The 19,244-nt window shown below is 39.9% G+C and overlaps 1 protein-coding gene across 1 annotated transcript in view; it reads left to right on the top strand.

Moving 5' to 3' along the window:
* The first annotated feature begins 3,260 nt into the window (after positions 1–3,260).
* cdkal1 (CDK5 regulatory subunit associated protein 1-like 1) overlaps positions 3,261–19,244 on the top strand; it is a 260,633-nt gene continuing 244,649 nt past the window's right edge. The window contains exons 1-3 of the mRNA XM_085366272.1: positions 3,261–3,381; positions 4,316–4,479; positions 6,300–6,412. Coding sequence (XP_085222398.1) covers positions 4,322–4,479; positions 6,300–6,412 — 271 coding nt within the window. The 5' untranslated portion in view covers positions 3,261–3,381; positions 4,316–4,321. The remainder of the gene's footprint in view (positions 3,382–4,315; positions 4,480–6,299; positions 6,413–19,244) is intronic.

Raw genomic sequence — 19,244 nt, 5'->3', positions numbered from 1 at the left:
GATTTTTAATGAATTTTTGAAATTTCCATAATTGTAGTGTATTGACTGTATTGAATTGAATAAATGTTTCCATTCATTTCTGAGGAGTTCTACAGTAAATCTGGATGAAACTTGGCACACAGGTACAGTAGGTGTCCCAGAGGGGGGATGTGTTGAAAGTTGTACATCAACTACTCAGGATGATTTTTAATGAATTTTTGAAAATTGACACAATTGTAGTGTATTGGCTGTATTAGATTGAATAAATGTTTCCATTAATTTCTGAGGAATTCTACAGTAAATCTGGCTGAAACCTGGCACACAGGTACAGTAGGTGTCCCAGAGGGGGGATGTGTTGAAAGTTGTACATCAACTACTCAGGATGATTTTTAATGAATTTTTGAAAATTGACATAATTCTATTGTATTGACTGTATTGAATTGAATATAAGTTTCCTTTCATTTCTGAGGAATTCTACAGTAAATCTGGATGAAACCTGGCACACAGGTACAGTAGGTGTCCCAGAGGGGGGATGTGTTGAAAGTTGGACATCAACTACTCAGGATGATTTTTAATGAATTTTTGAAAATTGACATAATTCTATTGTATTGACTGTATTGAATTGAATATAAGTTTCCTTTCATTTCTGAGGAATTCTACAGTAAATCTGGATGAAACCTGGCACACAGGTACAGTAGGTGTCCCAGAGGGGGGATGTGTTGAAAGTTGGACATCAACTACTCAGGATGATTTTTCATGAATTTTTGAAAATTGACACAATTGTAGTGTATTGGCTGTAATAGATTGAATAAATGTTTCCATTAATTTCTGAGGAATTCTACAGTAAATCTGGATGAAACTTGGCACACAGGTACAGTAGGTGTCCCAGAGGAGGGATGTGTTGAAAGTTGTACATCAACTACTCAGGATGATTTTTAATGAATTTTTGAAAATTGACATAATTATAGTTTATTGGCTGTAATAGATTGAATAAATGTTTCCATTAATTTCTGAGGAATTCTACAGTAAATTTGGATGAAACTTGGCACACAGGTACAGTAGGTGTCCCAGAGGAGGGATGTGTTGAAAGTTGTACATCAACTACTCAGGATGATTTTTAATGAATTTTTGAAAATTGACATAATTGTAGTTTATTGGCCGACTGCATTGGATACAAGTACCCTTTAATTTCTGAGGAATTCTACAGTAAATCGGGCTGAAACCTGGCACACAGGTACAGTAGGTGTCCCAGAGGGGGGATGTGTTGAAAGTTGTACATCAACTACTCAGGATGATTTTTCATGAATTTTTGAAAATTGACATAATTCTATTGTATTGACTGTATTGAATTGAATATAAGTTTCCTTTAATTTCTGAGGAATTCTACAGTAAATCTGGATGAAACCTGGCACACAGGTACAGTAGGTGTCCCAGAGGGGGGATGTGTTGAAAGTTGGACATCAACTACTCAGGATGATTTTTCATGAATTTTTGAAAATTGACACAATTGTAGTGTATTGGCTGTAATAGATTGAATAAATGTTTCCATTAATTTCTGAGGAATTCTACAGTAAATTTGGATGAAACTTGGCACACAGGTACAGTAGGTGTCCCAGAGGAGGGATGTGTTGAAAGTTGTACATCAACTACTCAGGATGATTTTTAATGAATTTCTGAAAATTGACATAATTCTACTGTATTGGCCGACTGCATTGGATACAAGTACCCTTTAATTTCTGAGGAATTCTACAGTAAATTTGGCTGAAACCTGGCACACAGGTACAGTAGGTGCCCCAGAGGGGGGATGTGTTGAAAGTTGTACATCAACTACTCAGGATGATTTTTAATGAATTTTTGAAAATTGACATAATTCTATTGTATTGACTGTATTGAATTGAATATAAGTTTCCTTTAATTTCTGAGGAATTCTACAGTAAATCTGGATGAAAATTGGCACACAGGTACAGTAGGTGTCCCAGAGGAGGGATGTGTTGAAAGTTGTACATCAACTACTCAGGATGATTTTTAATGAATTTCTGAAAATTGATGCAATTGTAGTGCATTGGCTGTATTAGATTGAATAAATGTTTCCATTAATTTCTGAGGAATTCTACAGTAAATCTGGATGAAACTTGGCACACAGGTACAGTAGGTGTCCCAGAGGGGGGATGTGTTGAAAGTTGGACATCAACTACTCAGGATGATTTTTAATGAATTTCTGAAAATTGACATAATTCTATTGTATTGACTGTATTGCATTGAATACAAGTACCCTTTAATTTCTGAGGAATTCTACAGTAAATCTGGATGAAAATTGGCACACAGGTACAGTAGGTGTCCCAGAGGGGGGATGTGTTGAAAGTTGGACCTCAACTATTCAGGATGACTTTTAATGAATTTTTGAAATAAACATAATTGTAGTGCATTGACTGTATTGCACTGAATATGAGTTTACTGTGATTTCTGAGTAATATTACAGTAAATCTGGGTAAAAACTGGCCCAGAGGTAAAGTAGGTGTCCGAGAAGAGGATTGTGTTGAAAGCTTGGCATCAACTTTTAAGAATGATTTTTAATGAATTTTTGAATATGCAACCAGACTGTCACGATGGCTGTATTGGGCTGTTCCATTGTAATTTGTGTGCGCGCGTGCGTGTGACTGTTCACGCGCGTGCATGTGTGCGCGAGTCTAGGCTTTCAATCAGGATATAAAGCGAAAAGGCGCTACCGTAAAGACTGGTGTAAAAGCGCAAGGAAATTTATGCGGCGGATAGGAGGCGGCTGGCTTGACCGCGGCTCACAAATGACGGCTCACTTTACCGCAGTGTCTGACCGCGAGGCTATAGTTCAGGACGCAGAGCAAGTCATCTACTAATCAGAAGGTTGCAGACCCAGTCTGCATGCTGAATATCCTTGGGCAAAATACTAACCCCAGGTTGCTCTCTGATCGGAGTGTCAATGCACTGGCAATAGATAGAAAGCACTTACAAAGAGAAAAGTGCTTGTGTGGGTGGGAATGGGTGAAGGAAGCAAGTTGTATAAAGTGCTTTGAGTTTTCAGAATAGAAAAGCGCTGTATGCGAACCTGCCCATTTACCATTTAAATGAGCAGCTGAACCGGTATACCTAATGAAGTGGCTGGTGACCGTATATGTAGTGTTATCCACACATGACACTGAATCATACCCGTATTCATTTGGTCTGAACTTATTCACCCACTACTTGAGAAAAACACGCGCTTATACAGTTTGTCCCTGTTTACCTTCCGTACTTACAGACAAGTATGGCGGTCTAAGGGTTGTGGTGACTGCTTTGGTGGCGTAAATAATCATCGTGTGCCTTTTTAAAGCATATTGCCCTCGGCATTCGAGTTCAGCTGAAGGCTACAACTACAGTGCGACTAAGGTAAGAAACTTTAATGTTTTTATTGGGACTGTCTGCACTGCACAGAATAAGAGACACGTGGGTACTAGCTAGCCAATGAGGCTAGCCAAGATAAACGCTACCCTGCGCTTGTTAACCAGTAAAACCAATGAAGAGGGATAAATAAGTGTCAAATGAAGCATTTTAAATGTTTAAATTTACGTTAATGTTAGCCTCCCTGTGTAAACCCTCGTTTAGGGTAAACTAAAACCAGCTCATAAGTGTGAAACGTGATCTGTTGTATAAAAGTTGTACAACTTGAACCCAGTAAGCGTTTAAGTGATGTGTGCGCATATTCAGCATAGCTTGTATCTCCAGCCATGCAGCTTTTCATCTACTTATCGTGAACAACACATTTAAAGAGAATGTAACGGTAATTAATACATGTGCATCAGTAGATAGAGGTACTGTACTTCAGGATGTCGCACTCACTGGTCATGAAGATCTTGTATTGATAGTTTTTTTTAAAGTAATACTTTAATCCATAATTTGCACACTGCATTTTTCTTTATCTATAAATCCTTCTAATAATCATGCTTATTTTGCAAATGCTAATGCTGTTCCTGCACACGTAGCCTTTGCATTCCTAAAACCCTAAAACGGGTACTAATGAAAAAACAGTACAAGGTACAAGGAGTGAGACTGAGGAAGAGTCAGCCATAACATTGCTGAAGAGGTTTCATATCCAAATCTTGAACCATTGCGAAAAACAGTTTAGGAACAAAACAAAGTGTCCACAAAACCATACCAAGAATTTTGCAGGTACTCCGCCTTTATGAGTAAAAACCTTGAAATCTGCTAAATGAAGGAGAGTCTGCAGGCAGCAGTGAAGCATGGAGCTTTCTTAAAGGGATTCTGCCACTATATATTTTTAGGTTACTCCAAAAGGCTGACTAAAGCTTTGCTTAATTTCCAGATCATCATGCCGTCTTCTTGTGACTCTCTGATGGAAGACATCGAGGACATGGTGTCTTCTAGTGACCCCACTCCTCATGAAAGACAGTCTGCTAGAAAAAGTATCATACCAAGGGCAAGGAAGAAGAAAGAGCTCATGAGCGATGAGGAGCTTCAAGCTGACAGGTGTGTCCAGTGTTTGATATTATGTTACTGCCATGGGGGGAAAAAGGGAAATTGTTGGCTTAAAAATAAAAAATTTAACCATGTATTAAAAAAATGTATTAGTAGATATTTTCGTCAGCGAAAAAAGTGTATTTTGGCTTCATGTTAGAAGGAATAACGTCTTTTAGATGGTTTTTAATAATTGTCCACCCATCTCTTAACATCAGTGCACTGAAATGTTTGAGCCCACTTCCATGTGGAGATTATAGTTGTGGAATTCAAGCCTAAAACACATTCAACATACATCCTCTTTATGATTTAACCACCGCCATTTTGTAGAGGGTGTAGCAGCCATGGCAGTTTTTCTTGAAACAACAACTTTAATCGCCACATTTGGACATTTTCTCAAAATGACCAATAATGTTTTTTCTTCATGTGGCCCTAATGCTTTTTTGTACCTGCTCATTTGGGGTTTTTTAGAAAAATGTCATGTTGCCAGCTTTGCACAGATCCACAAATGTAGGCTGAAACATAGATTATGTTTTGTAGTATAGTGGTGACAATCTGTTCTCTTTATTTAGAGAAAGAAAGAAAAAAGAAAGAAATGTAGGTATGCAGTGGAAGTACAGATGTCCCAGTTTCACACTGGGACTTGAACGCATCTCATGTTTGTTGATCTGTGAAATTAGTCTCAAAACTCCACTTGAGATGAGTGTATCAGTTTATTTGTGCACACACATTTAAGGTTTTGTGAGCACGTTTAGTTTTAGACATCTTGGTTTAAGCTTGTCGAATCCGAGGCAAATTCCTCTCATATTAGAGCTATGAAACTTGGAATAATGATCCAAACACTTTAGTAACAAGGAAAATGACTGTATTTCACAAAGTGTTTTGCAACTTAAATCAAGACACTGCTCTATTAATCACAACTCAGCTGCATGCGTTGCTGACACTTTTTAGAGTTCTGTAAAAGTTACAGTGCTAAGCAAACGATTTGGACGCTATTTCTAAATTCCTCCAAGCATCTCGTTCAACAAAACCAAAAGTTTTCCATTTCCAGCATTTTTACCAGTGTTCTCTTGATTGTTCTATCGATTGTACCCTGTGTGAGAGGTTTCTGGTCACCAGTGTATAATCTGGAAGCTCACAATTTTGGGGATTTCTGAAGGTGTTTACTTAGTTTTCCAAGTGAGTGATGTTTTTAATTGAATTTCCTGAAGTGTTTGAAAGAGTGTTTGTTTCTTCAACTACATTTCTAGTTGTTGTTGTTATAACTGAATTGTTTCTTCCACTACTTAAAAAAATAAAATAAACCCCATAATTTAATCTAACTGCAAACTGTTTTCTTCTGATTAGTTGTATGTTAATATTTTATATATTTATATTTCAGTAATCGGATAGATTAGAAAAATCCCATAGTCATGTTGAGCATGTTTACATTCTACATGGCTTTGCTGGGGAAAACTAAATTACAGTCGCTGTACATGCTGCTGTTCCACGTTCATGTTGTCTTAATTTTTGCATTTCTTATCTAACAGAGGAAATGACACCAATAGCACACATCAGCTATACCAAAAACCTTAGAAGCTTCCAAGCCACAAATGCCCTACACAAGATCCCACTGAATCGGAAAGCCACCTTATCAGGGTGGTTTGATATTTACTCTTGACATTTAGTTTGACAGCAGCTGGTGTAAAAGCACCTTTGTACTTCCTCCAACACACATGGGTAATAAAGCAAATTTACAATAGACAGCCTTTTGTCAGCTGGTTTGGTTTAGACATCGATTTTTGCACATCAGGATGATTTACAATGGACGTATTACTTGTGTATTTTTTTAGTTTGATCCCTGGTACCCAAAAGATCTGGATGAAAACATGGGGCTGCAGTCATAACAACTCAGATGGGGAGTACATGGCTGGGCAGCTGGCTGCCAGCGGATACAAGATGACTGGTAAGAAATGATGTAATTGTACTATGTTGTATTAATTCTGTTGATTTGAAGTCAACAGTACCAACAGGAAGCTGCCTATACCATAACGTGACAATAGAAATATTGGATGTATTTTATATTTAGACAAAAGATAAATGGATGAACAGCTACAGTGGTAAATATGGAATTATTCTGGGTGCCAGTTTAGCTCGCTGCTTGAGCAGGGGCAGCGCTCCGGGTCGGCTCCAACCCATGGGCCTTTGACGATTGTCTTCCCCCACACTCTCTGCTTTCCTGTTTATTCTCCACTGTGCAGCTAGTAAAAGCAAAAAAGGCCACCACAAATCTTTAAAACATTTAAATATCATTATTATTGTTAAATGTCTATAGGATTAATGTCAATATTATTATTAAACACAAGAGGGCGGTCTTGCTCTATAAGTACACTGAACCTTAAATGTTATTCTGGTTGGTGAGTTTTATTTTTCATTGAATTGAACTTGTTAAAAACACCTATGGATGAACTGTGCAGTGTAAGCATTTTAATTCACGTCTGCAGTCTGCCAGTCTTTAGGAACCAGATGGATTTTGTTATTTCTCATCGCCATGATTACAGCAGTCATTTACATGCTTTAAGCTGACTTAAAATAGATGAGAGCGTACATGGTTCAGATTACAGCTCGTTAGAGAAAACTGATATAGTGAATGCTGCCTTTCATTCTTCGGTTTTGCGTGAAGACGCTGGCCATGTTCGGTACTAGATTACGGGACGTCTTTCAGGAGGGTTTCGTTGCGAGTGTGCGCAGGTGTGATAGACCGACACAGGTGAAAACGATAACGCAGAGAGTGATATGACACTGAGTTTTGCATTGTAGTCGGTTAAATATGATACTCTGGTGAATGTTTGTGACCTCATGTTTGTCACAAGGAAAATTGATTGTGCCTGGCTTTGTGTGATTAGTTATGTGTTCAGTGTGAGTATTTGTGTTGTTGTGTGTGTGTGTGTGTGTTTCAATAGACACGCGCCAAGACGGATGAAGAAGACGGAGTAAACCCCTTAGGCATTTTTCTTTCTCTCCGTGGGGTCTCCACAGCCATAGAGCAAAATTAATCACACACTTCAAAAATGCAGATCTACCCACTCATTCAAAGTGACACACAAGACACAGTAAGCCCATGACCACAGGCCAATAGTTTTTCTCCTCATCTGCTAGGCCAGACCCTTGATTTCTCTCTTCTCAGTGCGTTGCTCCTTGCTGACGTAACGCGTCTCTGTTCAGTTTGTCGTCTGTCACCTGCCCCTCCACTTCGTAACAGATCCTGTCACACATCTACTGAAGCTTTAGACTTTCTGTGCTAATTTAATTTGGGATTTTTTTTTAAATTTAGTGGAATGGCTGCAGTCGGAAGAGAGTGTAGAGAAAACTTGTTTGTATTCAGACAGTTGTTTTCCCACTTTTCCCACTTTGACCTTTGTAAGGGTAGCATCCTCCTGCCTCTGAATCTGATTACAGCACATGTTGCTTCTCTGGTTGTCTTAAAGTCCTCAGCAGATATACATGCAAGAGGGTGTAATGTAATACACTCTTTGGTAATAAGGTTAAATATTGCTGTTATGGGTATTAGATTATTGTAATCTCTGGGTGAAGACTCTCTCTGTCTCCTCCTCATGTTAAAAGCACGGCTGCACAGCGACCGGGCAGGAAAAGTAGGAAAGGAAAGGAAACCCTTAATAATCTTACGCAGCAGAAAGCTCAAATCATTCAGAGCATGTGCCTGTGAGGCAGACTTTAAACACTAAAAGAGAAAATTGGATATAAATACACATGAGGGTCAGAAGAAAGTTAATTGAATGTCTGTCTTCTATTGTTTGCATATATTTTGCATGGTTGAATACGTTTAGAAAGGATGCACTCCTGTTTGATGTTGTCGTATACATTTGTCTCCCTGGTGTGTGCCCCGGTGGTATGTTTACTCTGCTGAAACGAAGGTTCATTTTCTTTCTGTCTGACGCCGTACTTTGATGTGAAGCTGCTATTTCACAATTTATTTATTTTTTACTTTTTCTTTGCCAGAACAGTTTTCTGACTCCAGGGTCTTTATGGAGATGTGCATGTGAGCATGATCCCCAAATGGTGCTCAATAGGTGTGCTTAGTTTTTCACGTGATTTACAAAAGTTGTGCTGTTATCTATGGAAGCCTGTTTCCGCCACTAAAAAAAGTATCCGCTGTTTCTGTCGAAATGTGTGGACACACATGAGTGTGCAGGCACAATATTTCGAGAAAATAACTCAAATTTTAATTGTTTTCTCGAAATTTCAAACTAAAAGCTAACTCAAAATTTCGAATTAGCTCTGCCAATCAGTAATCTATGTGACTGACATCATTTTCTTATTACCTGGAAGGATATGGCGCAGAGGAATGCGCTCTTAAAACCGGATCGCAACAAATTGGCGCTTTTGAGAGCATGTTTGCTGATAGTAACGCCATGTGATTCAGCTAATAACACAAGGATTTAATCATTTGTGAAGCCACGGTGAAAATACTCAGCAATTTGTGCATTCATGACTGGCTGTGACACTGGTAGCTTAGCTGTAGCATTTGTAGCTCAGGGCTTCAGCTTCCGGGTAACAAGGAAATGACGTCATTCACGTAGATTACTGATTGGCAGCGCTAACTCGAGTTACTTTTCTCAAAATTCCGAGTTAATAAGTCGAAATTTCAAGAAAATAACTTGAAATTTCGAGTTATGAATACTTTTGTTTTTAATTGTTTATTTATTTTTTTTAGTGGTGGAAACGGGCTTCCATACACTAAACACATTATTTCTTTAAAATAAATAGCGGAGCAGTTGGCAGGAAATGACGCGTCTCAAACATTAGTGAATCAGTCTGTGCGCTTGATTTCTTTGTTCCTCCTCCTATATTTAGCACCTTGAGAAAGGAACTCCCAGAAATGCATATGCAACATGATCAGCTGCAAAAAGTCTCAGTTCCCACCTCTTACAGTCTCCTCACTGTAAATACAGACAGTATTTTTTTTTTTTTTAATGGCAAAACCAAGTTTGTGCTGGTGCAGCATGTTAGTAAATCTTCCCTTCCTGCAGCCCTAAACATGCGATTTTATTTGCCACACATAAATTTACCTGCTGAGGGCGCGTGCGTTTAGAGATTCCTGGCAGCTGAAAAAAATACATCTTATAACTCTGCGACAGAATAATGCAGATATTTCTACAATGTAAAGGCCATCTCTCTGCTGTCATTCAAGCTGACCTTAACAGAAACGTGGCCACAGCCATAGACTAGATGCACTCCAGTAGTCAGAGGGAGATAGAAACGATGTGAACGTGTGTGAGATTGTAAAAAAACTATTTCTTTATGCAAGTCACATCAAACAGAGCTCGGAATAGGGAACAGTAATAGGTTCCCTATAATAGGAAAAATGCTGATGGCCATCATTACACGTATGCAAGCTTTGTTAGTTGCATGTCTCACATATAACAGGTTAGAAAAGGTGAGAAATTCTTCCATTCACAGCGAGAAAAAGGTGTTGTTTTACCCTGTGCTGTAGCCCAAAATATACCTTTATCTTACATTCATAAAGCCTCAGAGTACGACCGCTGCTTTTCTTCATACGCCTTTTTTACCACTCTGTTCTCTCTCAACAAAGTATGTTAAAGGTCAGAGTCTTACTGCTAATGCTAAAGGCTTAGTTTGGTTTCTGTCCTCCACAGCTCTGCTTTTTATCCGTGTCTTGTTTGCGTTCCTGTATCTTTTCTCTTTCCCTGCCGTCCTCGTCCCTCCGTCCCTGTCGGAGTTAAAATCTGCAGTCAGTCGTTGCGTTTCAGTGTGAGATTGTTAGAAAGAAATGGACGGTCATGGACAGAATCAGGTGAGATTACACTTGGTAGAGGTGACGATTGTGCTGAATGGTATTGTATGGAATGATGCGCAGTCTTCTACAAAGGCATGAAATTGTCAGGAGTGTATCAAAGGTGGAATTGTGTAGTATGACTAACATAGAAAAAGGCTCGTGAATAGCATGGCGCTGTTGGCCAGATGGAAGATGAGGACAGGTTGAACATTATCATTTGTGAGTTCGAACGTTCCATATAAAATCACAAATTCCTGCCTACCTCTGTAATTTGTACGCCTATGTGTGTTCAAATCCACCACGTCGCTCTGCAGTTTAATGAAAGCGTATGGACAAAGGAGCCTCGGCGCCTCTGAAAATATGACATCACCTTCTCTCCCTCTCTCTCTTATCCTTCCTTCCTGTTTTCTCTCCATCACATCCCCGTGCCCCCCCTTGTCGCTCCTTCCTACCCATCTCTAACTTTCTTTCTTAAACTATGACATCACTTTTATAGTAGATAGTAGCAGTTCTTGTGTTGGCCTATAGGTGGCAGCCTTTCCCCGTGTAGCAGCCCTTTGTTGTAAGAATGAACCACTACAATATCAGGGTGAGGTCATCCTTCCAACATCCTCTCTTCCCATTCATGGTTTTAAAATGTGTAACTTTCAAAGCTTCAAAGCAACCCCTGATTATATGCAAGCTGTACATGAAGCCAGCTCTCTATCAGTTGTATTATAAACATATAAACATGGAGGCTGCTCTGTTACGGCTTAATGCAGATTGTTGTAGTTGTGCTTAGTTGAGAAAAATCGCTCCTCATCTGTAGCTGGAGATGCTCTTAGCTTGTACATGCAGTGCTTTAAAGGTGTAACTCTCAGGAACGTCTTTTATTTAACCAGTTACTACATTCATATTTGAGATTAGCATATTACTTGGTTGCCACCTGTGGCGATAAATCATATGCCATGGCGTTTATTTGTTTGGTCACGCTCATATTCTAGTAGTATAAATGCACACACACACATAAAATAAATAGTGCTGATTAAATAACAATGGCTCGCTTTGCTCCTTTTAAAAAGTTGTGTGCATCAATGAAAGACACTGTTGTTTACCTGTGCTTTCATTGTCTTCCACTTGTTTTAGTGCTGGTACTGGTTTATTGTGGCTCGTTCTCATTTGCTGTTCCTGCGCACAACCAAAGGGGGCACTCTTCACCCACGCTAGCACACCGACACCAACGAACTGCATTTGAGCAGAAGAGCAATGTGCCAAATAGTGACTTCATAGGAAGGCATCTATGGTCACACATGAGTGTGCGGTCACACATGAGTGTGCAGACACACACAAACACACCCTTCATGGAAAGTCACACCAGGATATTTTGATTGTTTTTGGCTGGTCTCCTCCCCTCCCAATATCTTTTCTGCCATCCAGCCGGGCACATAGCACTTCAGTTAGGATTTTACATACCGGTTAGGCAAAATTACTCCCGGGTACACAATGTCAGCCAAATGAGGCGTTTTCAGTTCCTGGTTTGGACGCAGACGTTAGAGGATATGGGTTTCAGAGAGAGAGAGGGTGTGGGCTGCTTTGATAAAATGATACGAGGACTTAATTGATCAGCAGGTATTACGGGTGCTGCCGTGAATAGAAAATGCTGTGAGTGTCACAGAGTGTGGTTTTTTTCCCTTTATTAAGCCTTGTTTCAGAGCAGGTAATCGTCAAAAAATATGAAATATATATATCGGTTAATTAAGATTGAAGCATTATGCATACTGCTTTTAGTAATAAAAGTATTTTTTCCAACTGAGCTAAAGCACTTAAAAGTGTTTAGTCAATAGTAGCTGAAAAAAATAATAGTTTAAATGTAGATCTAGTATTTTTACTGCTCTTTAATATTTGCTTAGCCTTAGAAAAATTGTTGTAGTATTTGGATGTTTTGGCTGAAACCCCTGAAACAATGTTCTGATGGCGCTCACACTGCATTTGTGTTTCTAGCTCTTCTGTTGCTCTGTGATTGTATTACATCACCGTAGAGTATTCTCACTCATACGTGCCGTCTCATTCATAAAACGGAGCGTGTGAGGACCTTCTGACTGGCTGCCTACGCGCTACGCAACATTACACGCCGTAAAATTATAGCCAATGAAAACTTACAATGTTGCCTGACTCCACCTCTCACATAAACACACACATTGGCGCTTGCAGCCCGCCCGCTCGTACGCACATTTACTCTTCTCACACACAGTTGCAGCCGTGGTGGGAATTGGTGTTGTGCAGAGAAAGTATCTGAGAGACAGTTGCGTTTTCGACAGTCATCATTCTGTAAGATTAGACTTATCGCCTGGTGTCTGTACGCCTGAGAAAAACTCACTGTATGCTCACCGTCTTTCCACTGTGGCGTAGCTGCGCGGCTCGCTTCACTGATTTAGAGAGGGGAGAAGGAGACTGGGAAAGAATGAAGGAGAAGGCAATGTAAGGAAAGATGAGAGGAGGAGTCCGCGGGGAAGGAAAGATGGTGGTGGGATGCGGGGCACAGCAGACGTAGATGGCACTTCAAGACAGAATTAGTCTAAGCGACGGTTTGGAAGTGCGAAGGCGAGCAGGGAGGGCAAGTACGATGCCAGGGAAATGAGCTAGAATCTGGCAGATCTGCAGAAATGGGGAGTAGAGAGATGTAGAGTGTAGTGGTTTGTATGACCAGGAATGACAGGTGAGATGTAAGGGGAGAGGAAAAAAGAGAAGCTGCAGAAAGAAAATAGGAAATTGTGTCTGGCAGCTGTAGATGCAGTGCGAAGGAAAAGATTCCTGCTGGATAATAAATGAAATGCTCTTAAAAGTTAGCAGAATTATTCATTGTCTGAATCATGTAAAAATATAAAATAACTACACCGTGTGTGCTTGAATTGAAAAAGCACTTTGCACTAATCTGCTAAATTTAGAAATTGTCCTCATTTCATTTTTGTGTAATGCAATTTGATGTAAACAAGGAAAAACTATTAAAACGGTAAAGCAACACCTATCTCTCGTTTCTTAGGTATTTACTAAGGCGCACACAGTCTGCAGAGCTGTGATTTTTGTCTGAAGTTGCGATAGAAAGACCCATCAGTCCAGGCAGTCGGGTGTAACCGTTTAGAGATCAGAAGATTAGAGTGATCCCAGCATTGTGCGTGTGCCCGTGCGTGCATGCACATGTGTGTTTTGTTGATCCTACAAGGTGACCCATGTGTAGACGGCACCCAGTAAGTAACCATTTAGAAGCCATAGGATTAAAGACCTTAAAATTCCCATGAGGGAATTATGGATAGAGGAGAAAGAAGGAAAGCGGCATAGGCAGAGGGAAAAGGGGGAGATCGGTGATTACTCTAAGGAATGGAATATTGATAGCATTGTAAACTCGTCTGAGCAGAACAATCATTGCGGCAAGAAATTGTCACGGGGTTTGGAAAACACAGTGTCCGTCTTGGAGATTTTTATTCTCAAAAAAGTTAAATATTAAAAGTAATCTGCATGTGCTGTGGAAATGGGCAAAATAAATGCCTACATAGTAAAGAAACTGCAGGAGGGCAACAAATATGTTCCTTCCAGGAACTCATTCCCGAGAATCAGATCTCCTTCACTGCTGGAAAACCTTTCTCATGTGTATGATTTTAAGGAGCATGGAGAGCAATCAGATTTGACTAAAAAGAGACCTCTCCTCGCTTCTCCGAGGGGGGGAAAACAGAACAAATTTATTTCCGAAAGGGCAGTGATATTTCATCCTTGTTGCCTTAAACCTCAAAGGTAGGAGAGGAAGAAGAATTGAAGCAAAAAGAAAAGCTGCTCCAGTTCCCCATCTGCACAGTCATTTGTGTCCCTGCACTTTCATTTCTTGATGAAGGGAACGAGAGAAGCTGGAAGGAAGTTTCTTTTGCTACTTCCCCGTGGAGGAAGGAAGTGTATTACCTATTCCCTTTAGAATCCAACCAGCCAAGTAAACCCCATGTTATACCAGGAATACCGCCTGCCTTCCACAGGGATTGTGAATACCCTGAAGGGGTATAATGTGAATATCATGGAGGGGATGTAATGGGATAAGGCAGGAGCTGGAGGAAAGGCGTAGGGGTGGAGGGGCAGAAAGGAAAGGAGACTAGCAAAATGACAAGTAAAGGAGGTTGTCTGGAAAAGGGATGAGAGGTGAGGCTAGATTTTGCTCAACATCCATAGTATTGAGCCTTAAATCAAAGCTGGGAGATGTTGGTTTCTGGCATTGAAGGTGGCCTAGGCTTAAAAGAAAAAAAAAATCTATTGGCCTACGACTGACAGTTCCGCTCTGTGGCCAACACACCCACACTGTGTGGGAAATTGCAGGAGTACAGCCTTCACTCCCCTTGAACGCAATCCATCGGGTGCCATTTAACAAGGCATTTAACCCCTAATGTCTCGACTGGAGCTGCTCGATGGGAAACGTGGCACGCCTGTGGATATGTTGGGCAGCTCCCAGTTAGGTGTATGCACCCACCCTCTATTGCCCAAGTCTTGCCAATTCATGTGTAATAATATGACACACAAATACAGCGTGTGTGTGTTCTTGGGCAGTGTGTGTGAAATTTTGTTTATAAAACTGCTTCCTGTTAATATATTATAGTAAGATTATAGTGAGTCTATAGTTCTTGGCTCAGTATAATAGTTCGTTCTTCATCTTTATAAATTTTTTAACACTAAGCAAAAATTTTTCCTTTTTCTAGAAGACTAAAAAATCTTCTTTAGGCTACATTCAATATAAATAAAATAGATGAAAGTGTTTGTATTTCTTGTGGAGTATTTTAAGTTTAACAGTTACATTACAGTGGAATGACCTATGTGTACAAAGCATACGACAGGAAAAGAGATCAAACTACGTTTTTATTTTTTGCCCCAGAATTAATACTGTGTCATATTCATGGCGTAAGGACAAGTAAAACTAAACGAGTATGGGATTTGTAACTAATGTGAGGATGGCTATACTGCAACCTGCAGATTTGGTGGTTGATGGTGTTCTGTAAAAAGAATAGGGTTGCCGTGTCGCACATTATGCTGTAAATGTACAGTACGGGAGACCATTATGCATATGTATCCTCCACAGTTACAGAGAAGCTGGGCATTAAACCAGTAATGGGCTATTTCAGCTTTGTTTGATGGTTCAGATCCATGTGATACTAAGGCTACGTTCACACTGCAGGTCTTAATGCTCAATTCTGATTTTTTTTGATCAAATCCGATTTTTTTTTGTCTGCTTGTTCACACTACAAATAAAATGCGACAGCAAACGCGCTCTAGTGTGAACGCTCAAAGCGGCCCGCATGCGCAAAAGAAGACGTCACACACAACGCGCTCTGTTTAGACCCAGTATTGTTTGACTGATGGCCCTTAATATAAAGACTTCGGACTTTACGTTTCCCAATTTTTGCTTTAAGTTATTGTGTTAAAATAACCTAATTATTATCCTTATTGCTGTTTTAGAGAGGAGCGGTGCTTCAAAGGATGGTTGCAGATTCCTGTCAGAATCTGCAGATTATACAGTACAAATAAAATGTTCACGTTGTCTTCCCAACAGTTTCACTGACATCTACACTGGAAGGCCAGGAAGTGTTCGTGATGTCTTCTCCGGCGCTGATAATTAGCGTCTGTCTTGTGACAGTGGCGTAAAAGACGGATTTAATGCGACATGACCGTTCAAACAGCAGTCGCTTTCTAAAACATCGGATATGTATCAGATTCAGTACCACATACGAAAGTGACCCAGATCGGATTTGAAAATATCGGGTTTGTGCCGTTCACACTGTCATAGCATGAGCGGATATGGGTCGCATAGGGTCAAAAAAATCGGATTTGATGCGCTTTCGCCTGCAGTGTGAACGTAGCCTAAGAGTCATTTTAAGCAGGGTTTTAAAAGGACAACAGTCTCCATCCAGATGAGTATCTGAGCAGTTTTCTTTCTATAGTATACTGGGTATCGGTGTATGTGTGTGCTGCTGCCCATTGCTTGTCCAGGTTTAACCTTTTTTTTTTTTTTTTTTTTTTACTGTATTGTGGTTTTTAGTGAGCTGTACATATGTATTATTGCTGTTACTATGTTTTAGTGATGAATTTTATTGACAAATATTATAACATTAGTGTAGGATGTTGTTGTTCTTCCCTTATTCCAGCGGTCCCCAACCCGCAGGCCACGGACCGGTCATTTGTACCGGGCTGCAGGAGTTGAGGCTCGGTTTGATATTTTTGGTTTTCAGGGTTTTTATCGTTATGTTTTTTTATCGTTAGCTCGGTTTCCCTGGGTCTTTTCCTGTGTATTATGAGTAAATCTCCTTTTTTTGGTACCGGTACTGGCTTTATTTTGTTGTATTTATCCGCGACACCTTAAAGGCCGGTCTGTGAAAATATTGTCGGACATAAACCGGTCCGTGGTTGGGGACCGCTGCCTTATTCCTCATTGCCCTCATTCTGTGCTAAGCTCCTCTACAAGGACTCATGAAGTTATGATTTTGAGTCAAACTAGAGCTGCTTGATGTTTAAATTTCATGTTTCATCTTTAAAAGTACCGTGTCGAGTACCAAATCGAATTTCTGTGTTCTGCTGGGAAACCGGTGAGTGGGCGCTGTGATTTATTTATTTCTATCAAGTTTGACGAGATCTCCAAATGCAGCCCCAAACCATGACAGAGCCTCCAGCGTGTTTTACTGATGGCTGCAGACTCTCACTGTTGTACCTGTCCTGGCCTCAGGTCTTGTGTCTGGTTTGTTTTTTGTTTTTATTTAAGGACATGACTTCCAATGACTGTCACTATTTTGTTTCACATTACTCTCTCTCATGGCTGCTATTTCCGTTCTGACTTTCTGAACCTACATTTGCTACATAGTTCAGCTAAATCGTCACACTAAACTGAAGTTTTAATTTAATGATCATTGTACCTTTTGCTGCTTTTATTCATGATTTTCTTTAAGTAACAGTAACAGGTTGCCCTTTGGTGACATGTCCCCCACCCACCTATACTGAGCAAATGGTACAGAGCTGTCGTGTTGTATTAGGTCTGGTGGCAGAGAGGTCAGCACTGTAGCATTGATAAACATCTGGCTAAGTAGCATTCATGTGACGTTAAGTTAATCTAACATTAGTTGATGCTTTCATGTTCCTAAAACACTGTAATAATGAAGTTGCTGACGTGTTCAAGTGTTCAAAAGTACTGAATTTCCTACATTTAATGTAACTTCAGTTACATACAGTATGCTGTATTTAAAAAGCTGCTTGCTTGTAAAAGGGACAAACCAGGAGCCCTCAAGAAAATAAGAAAATAGAAAAAAAACAACAACCTTTCTTTAAATTGAAGCAGTGCAGTGTGTCTTACTTAATCAAGGAGGCTGTTATTCTAGCCTCTTCAGTGTAGCGCTCTGGCTCCAGTGCTGGTGAAATTTGCCAAACTAAACTTAAGACTGTGACTGGCTTAACCTCGTGTCATGATAACAGACGGTATCATTATCAAAAGAAGTCTGTAATTATTGACCCGGGTCGGTGTGAACGCTGGTTTTCGCACATGTTCCTAATTAGCGCTTAGACGAGCAGCTGCAGCTTCGTCAGTGAATAGCAGGGAGCTAGCACAATCAAGCTCATTTCAATTGTTGGGTAAGGGTAAATAAAAAAGCAAAGTCTTGCAGGTTGTCGCCAGCTTTTGAAAAGTGTGTGAATTTTACTCGAACTGTGAAATTCACACAGATTTGCTACGTGCATCTGTAATAGAAAATTCACCAACAGAAACGTTCATGATGAAAGGGACATCAGATGATTACATATGATGGCGGTTCGGCATCTATGCTATTGTTGAAACGCAAACATACACAGAGTAAATTTAAAAATGATGTTTTTCTAGACTTTTGAGAAAATCTTTGCAGATAAAAAGCCAGTTTGTATACAGAGAAATGTTATTCGTTCAGCTGCTTTTATTCACTGTTGAAACACGTTGCATAACAAGTACTCTTGTTGGGGTAACTTGCTAGGAACAAGCTAGAACTGTTTATAGAGACATAGAGCTCACCGCTGTGTTAGAATTGGCCGTGATGATTGTAATGTTGCAGTATCGGTAATCCGCTCTTTAAGTGATGACGTATGAACCCTGCTTCCGGGTCCAATTTACTACCCCCCAGCCCTCCACAAAAAACCCACAAAAAACCCCCCAAACAAAACAAAACAGTCAGTGATCACTGTCGGTCTCTCCCGGTTTTTATTACCACTATAGGGCTGAGCGATATGACCAAAATCTCATATCCCGATATAAGAGTTCTATCGTCCGATAATGATATAAATCACAAAAATGTAACATTTTCTGTAAATTCTGTGAATCTCGGGCAGCTCGACTTGCGTGAAGTGTTTCCAGCTGCGCGTCATGTAGCTGGAGTCGAGTGTTTTAACTGATGCATGAAACGATGCATTTTTGGGGAAAAGCCTGTTCTAACGTTTGAGTCTAAGGTTTATTTTTTAGCACCTGGCGGCTCTTTTTTAATTCTCATCTGTAAATAATCTGCTCGTTCATGCGATTCAGTTTATTTTGAAAAGTCTCAACAGGATCTTGAGCTTTATTGTGAAAGGTTTATGTGGAACATAAACAAACGGACACGTGATGGTGTTACCGTCGTTGTTGCTAACCACAACGCATAAAAACAGGCGCTTGTCCGTCTGTAGTGTGGTTATATTAAATATAAGAGAAAGAGAGAACTTCAAGAAATGAATATAGCCACTACAGTGACCATCAAAACGATGAAAAAATATTGGCGTAAACAGTTTATTTTGCGACACCACGAAACAAACGATAGTGTAAAAAAATTTGATTACCAGTGACTGCAATAACACGGAGCTAACAATGTGTTAATTGGGTTCACCAAAGTCCAAACTGAGCTTTATTCACATAATTTGGCAGCACAAATTGTCCCAATTTCAAAATGTCATTGTTTCAAAATGTCAGCGTTTGGTGCAGCGTAGTCACACAGCT

The sequence above is a fragment of the Diplotaxodon limnothrissa genome, linkage group LG11, assembly GCF_057381915.1.
Source record: "Diplotaxodon limnothrissa isolate DT_005_m linkage group LG11, D_limnothrissa_male_GT1.1, whole genome shotgun sequence".
NCBI classification, from domain to species: Eukaryota; Metazoa; Chordata; class Actinopteri; order Cichliformes; family Cichlidae; genus Diplotaxodon; species Diplotaxodon limnothrissa.
This window is presented reverse-complemented; position numbering and strand designations above follow the sequence as displayed.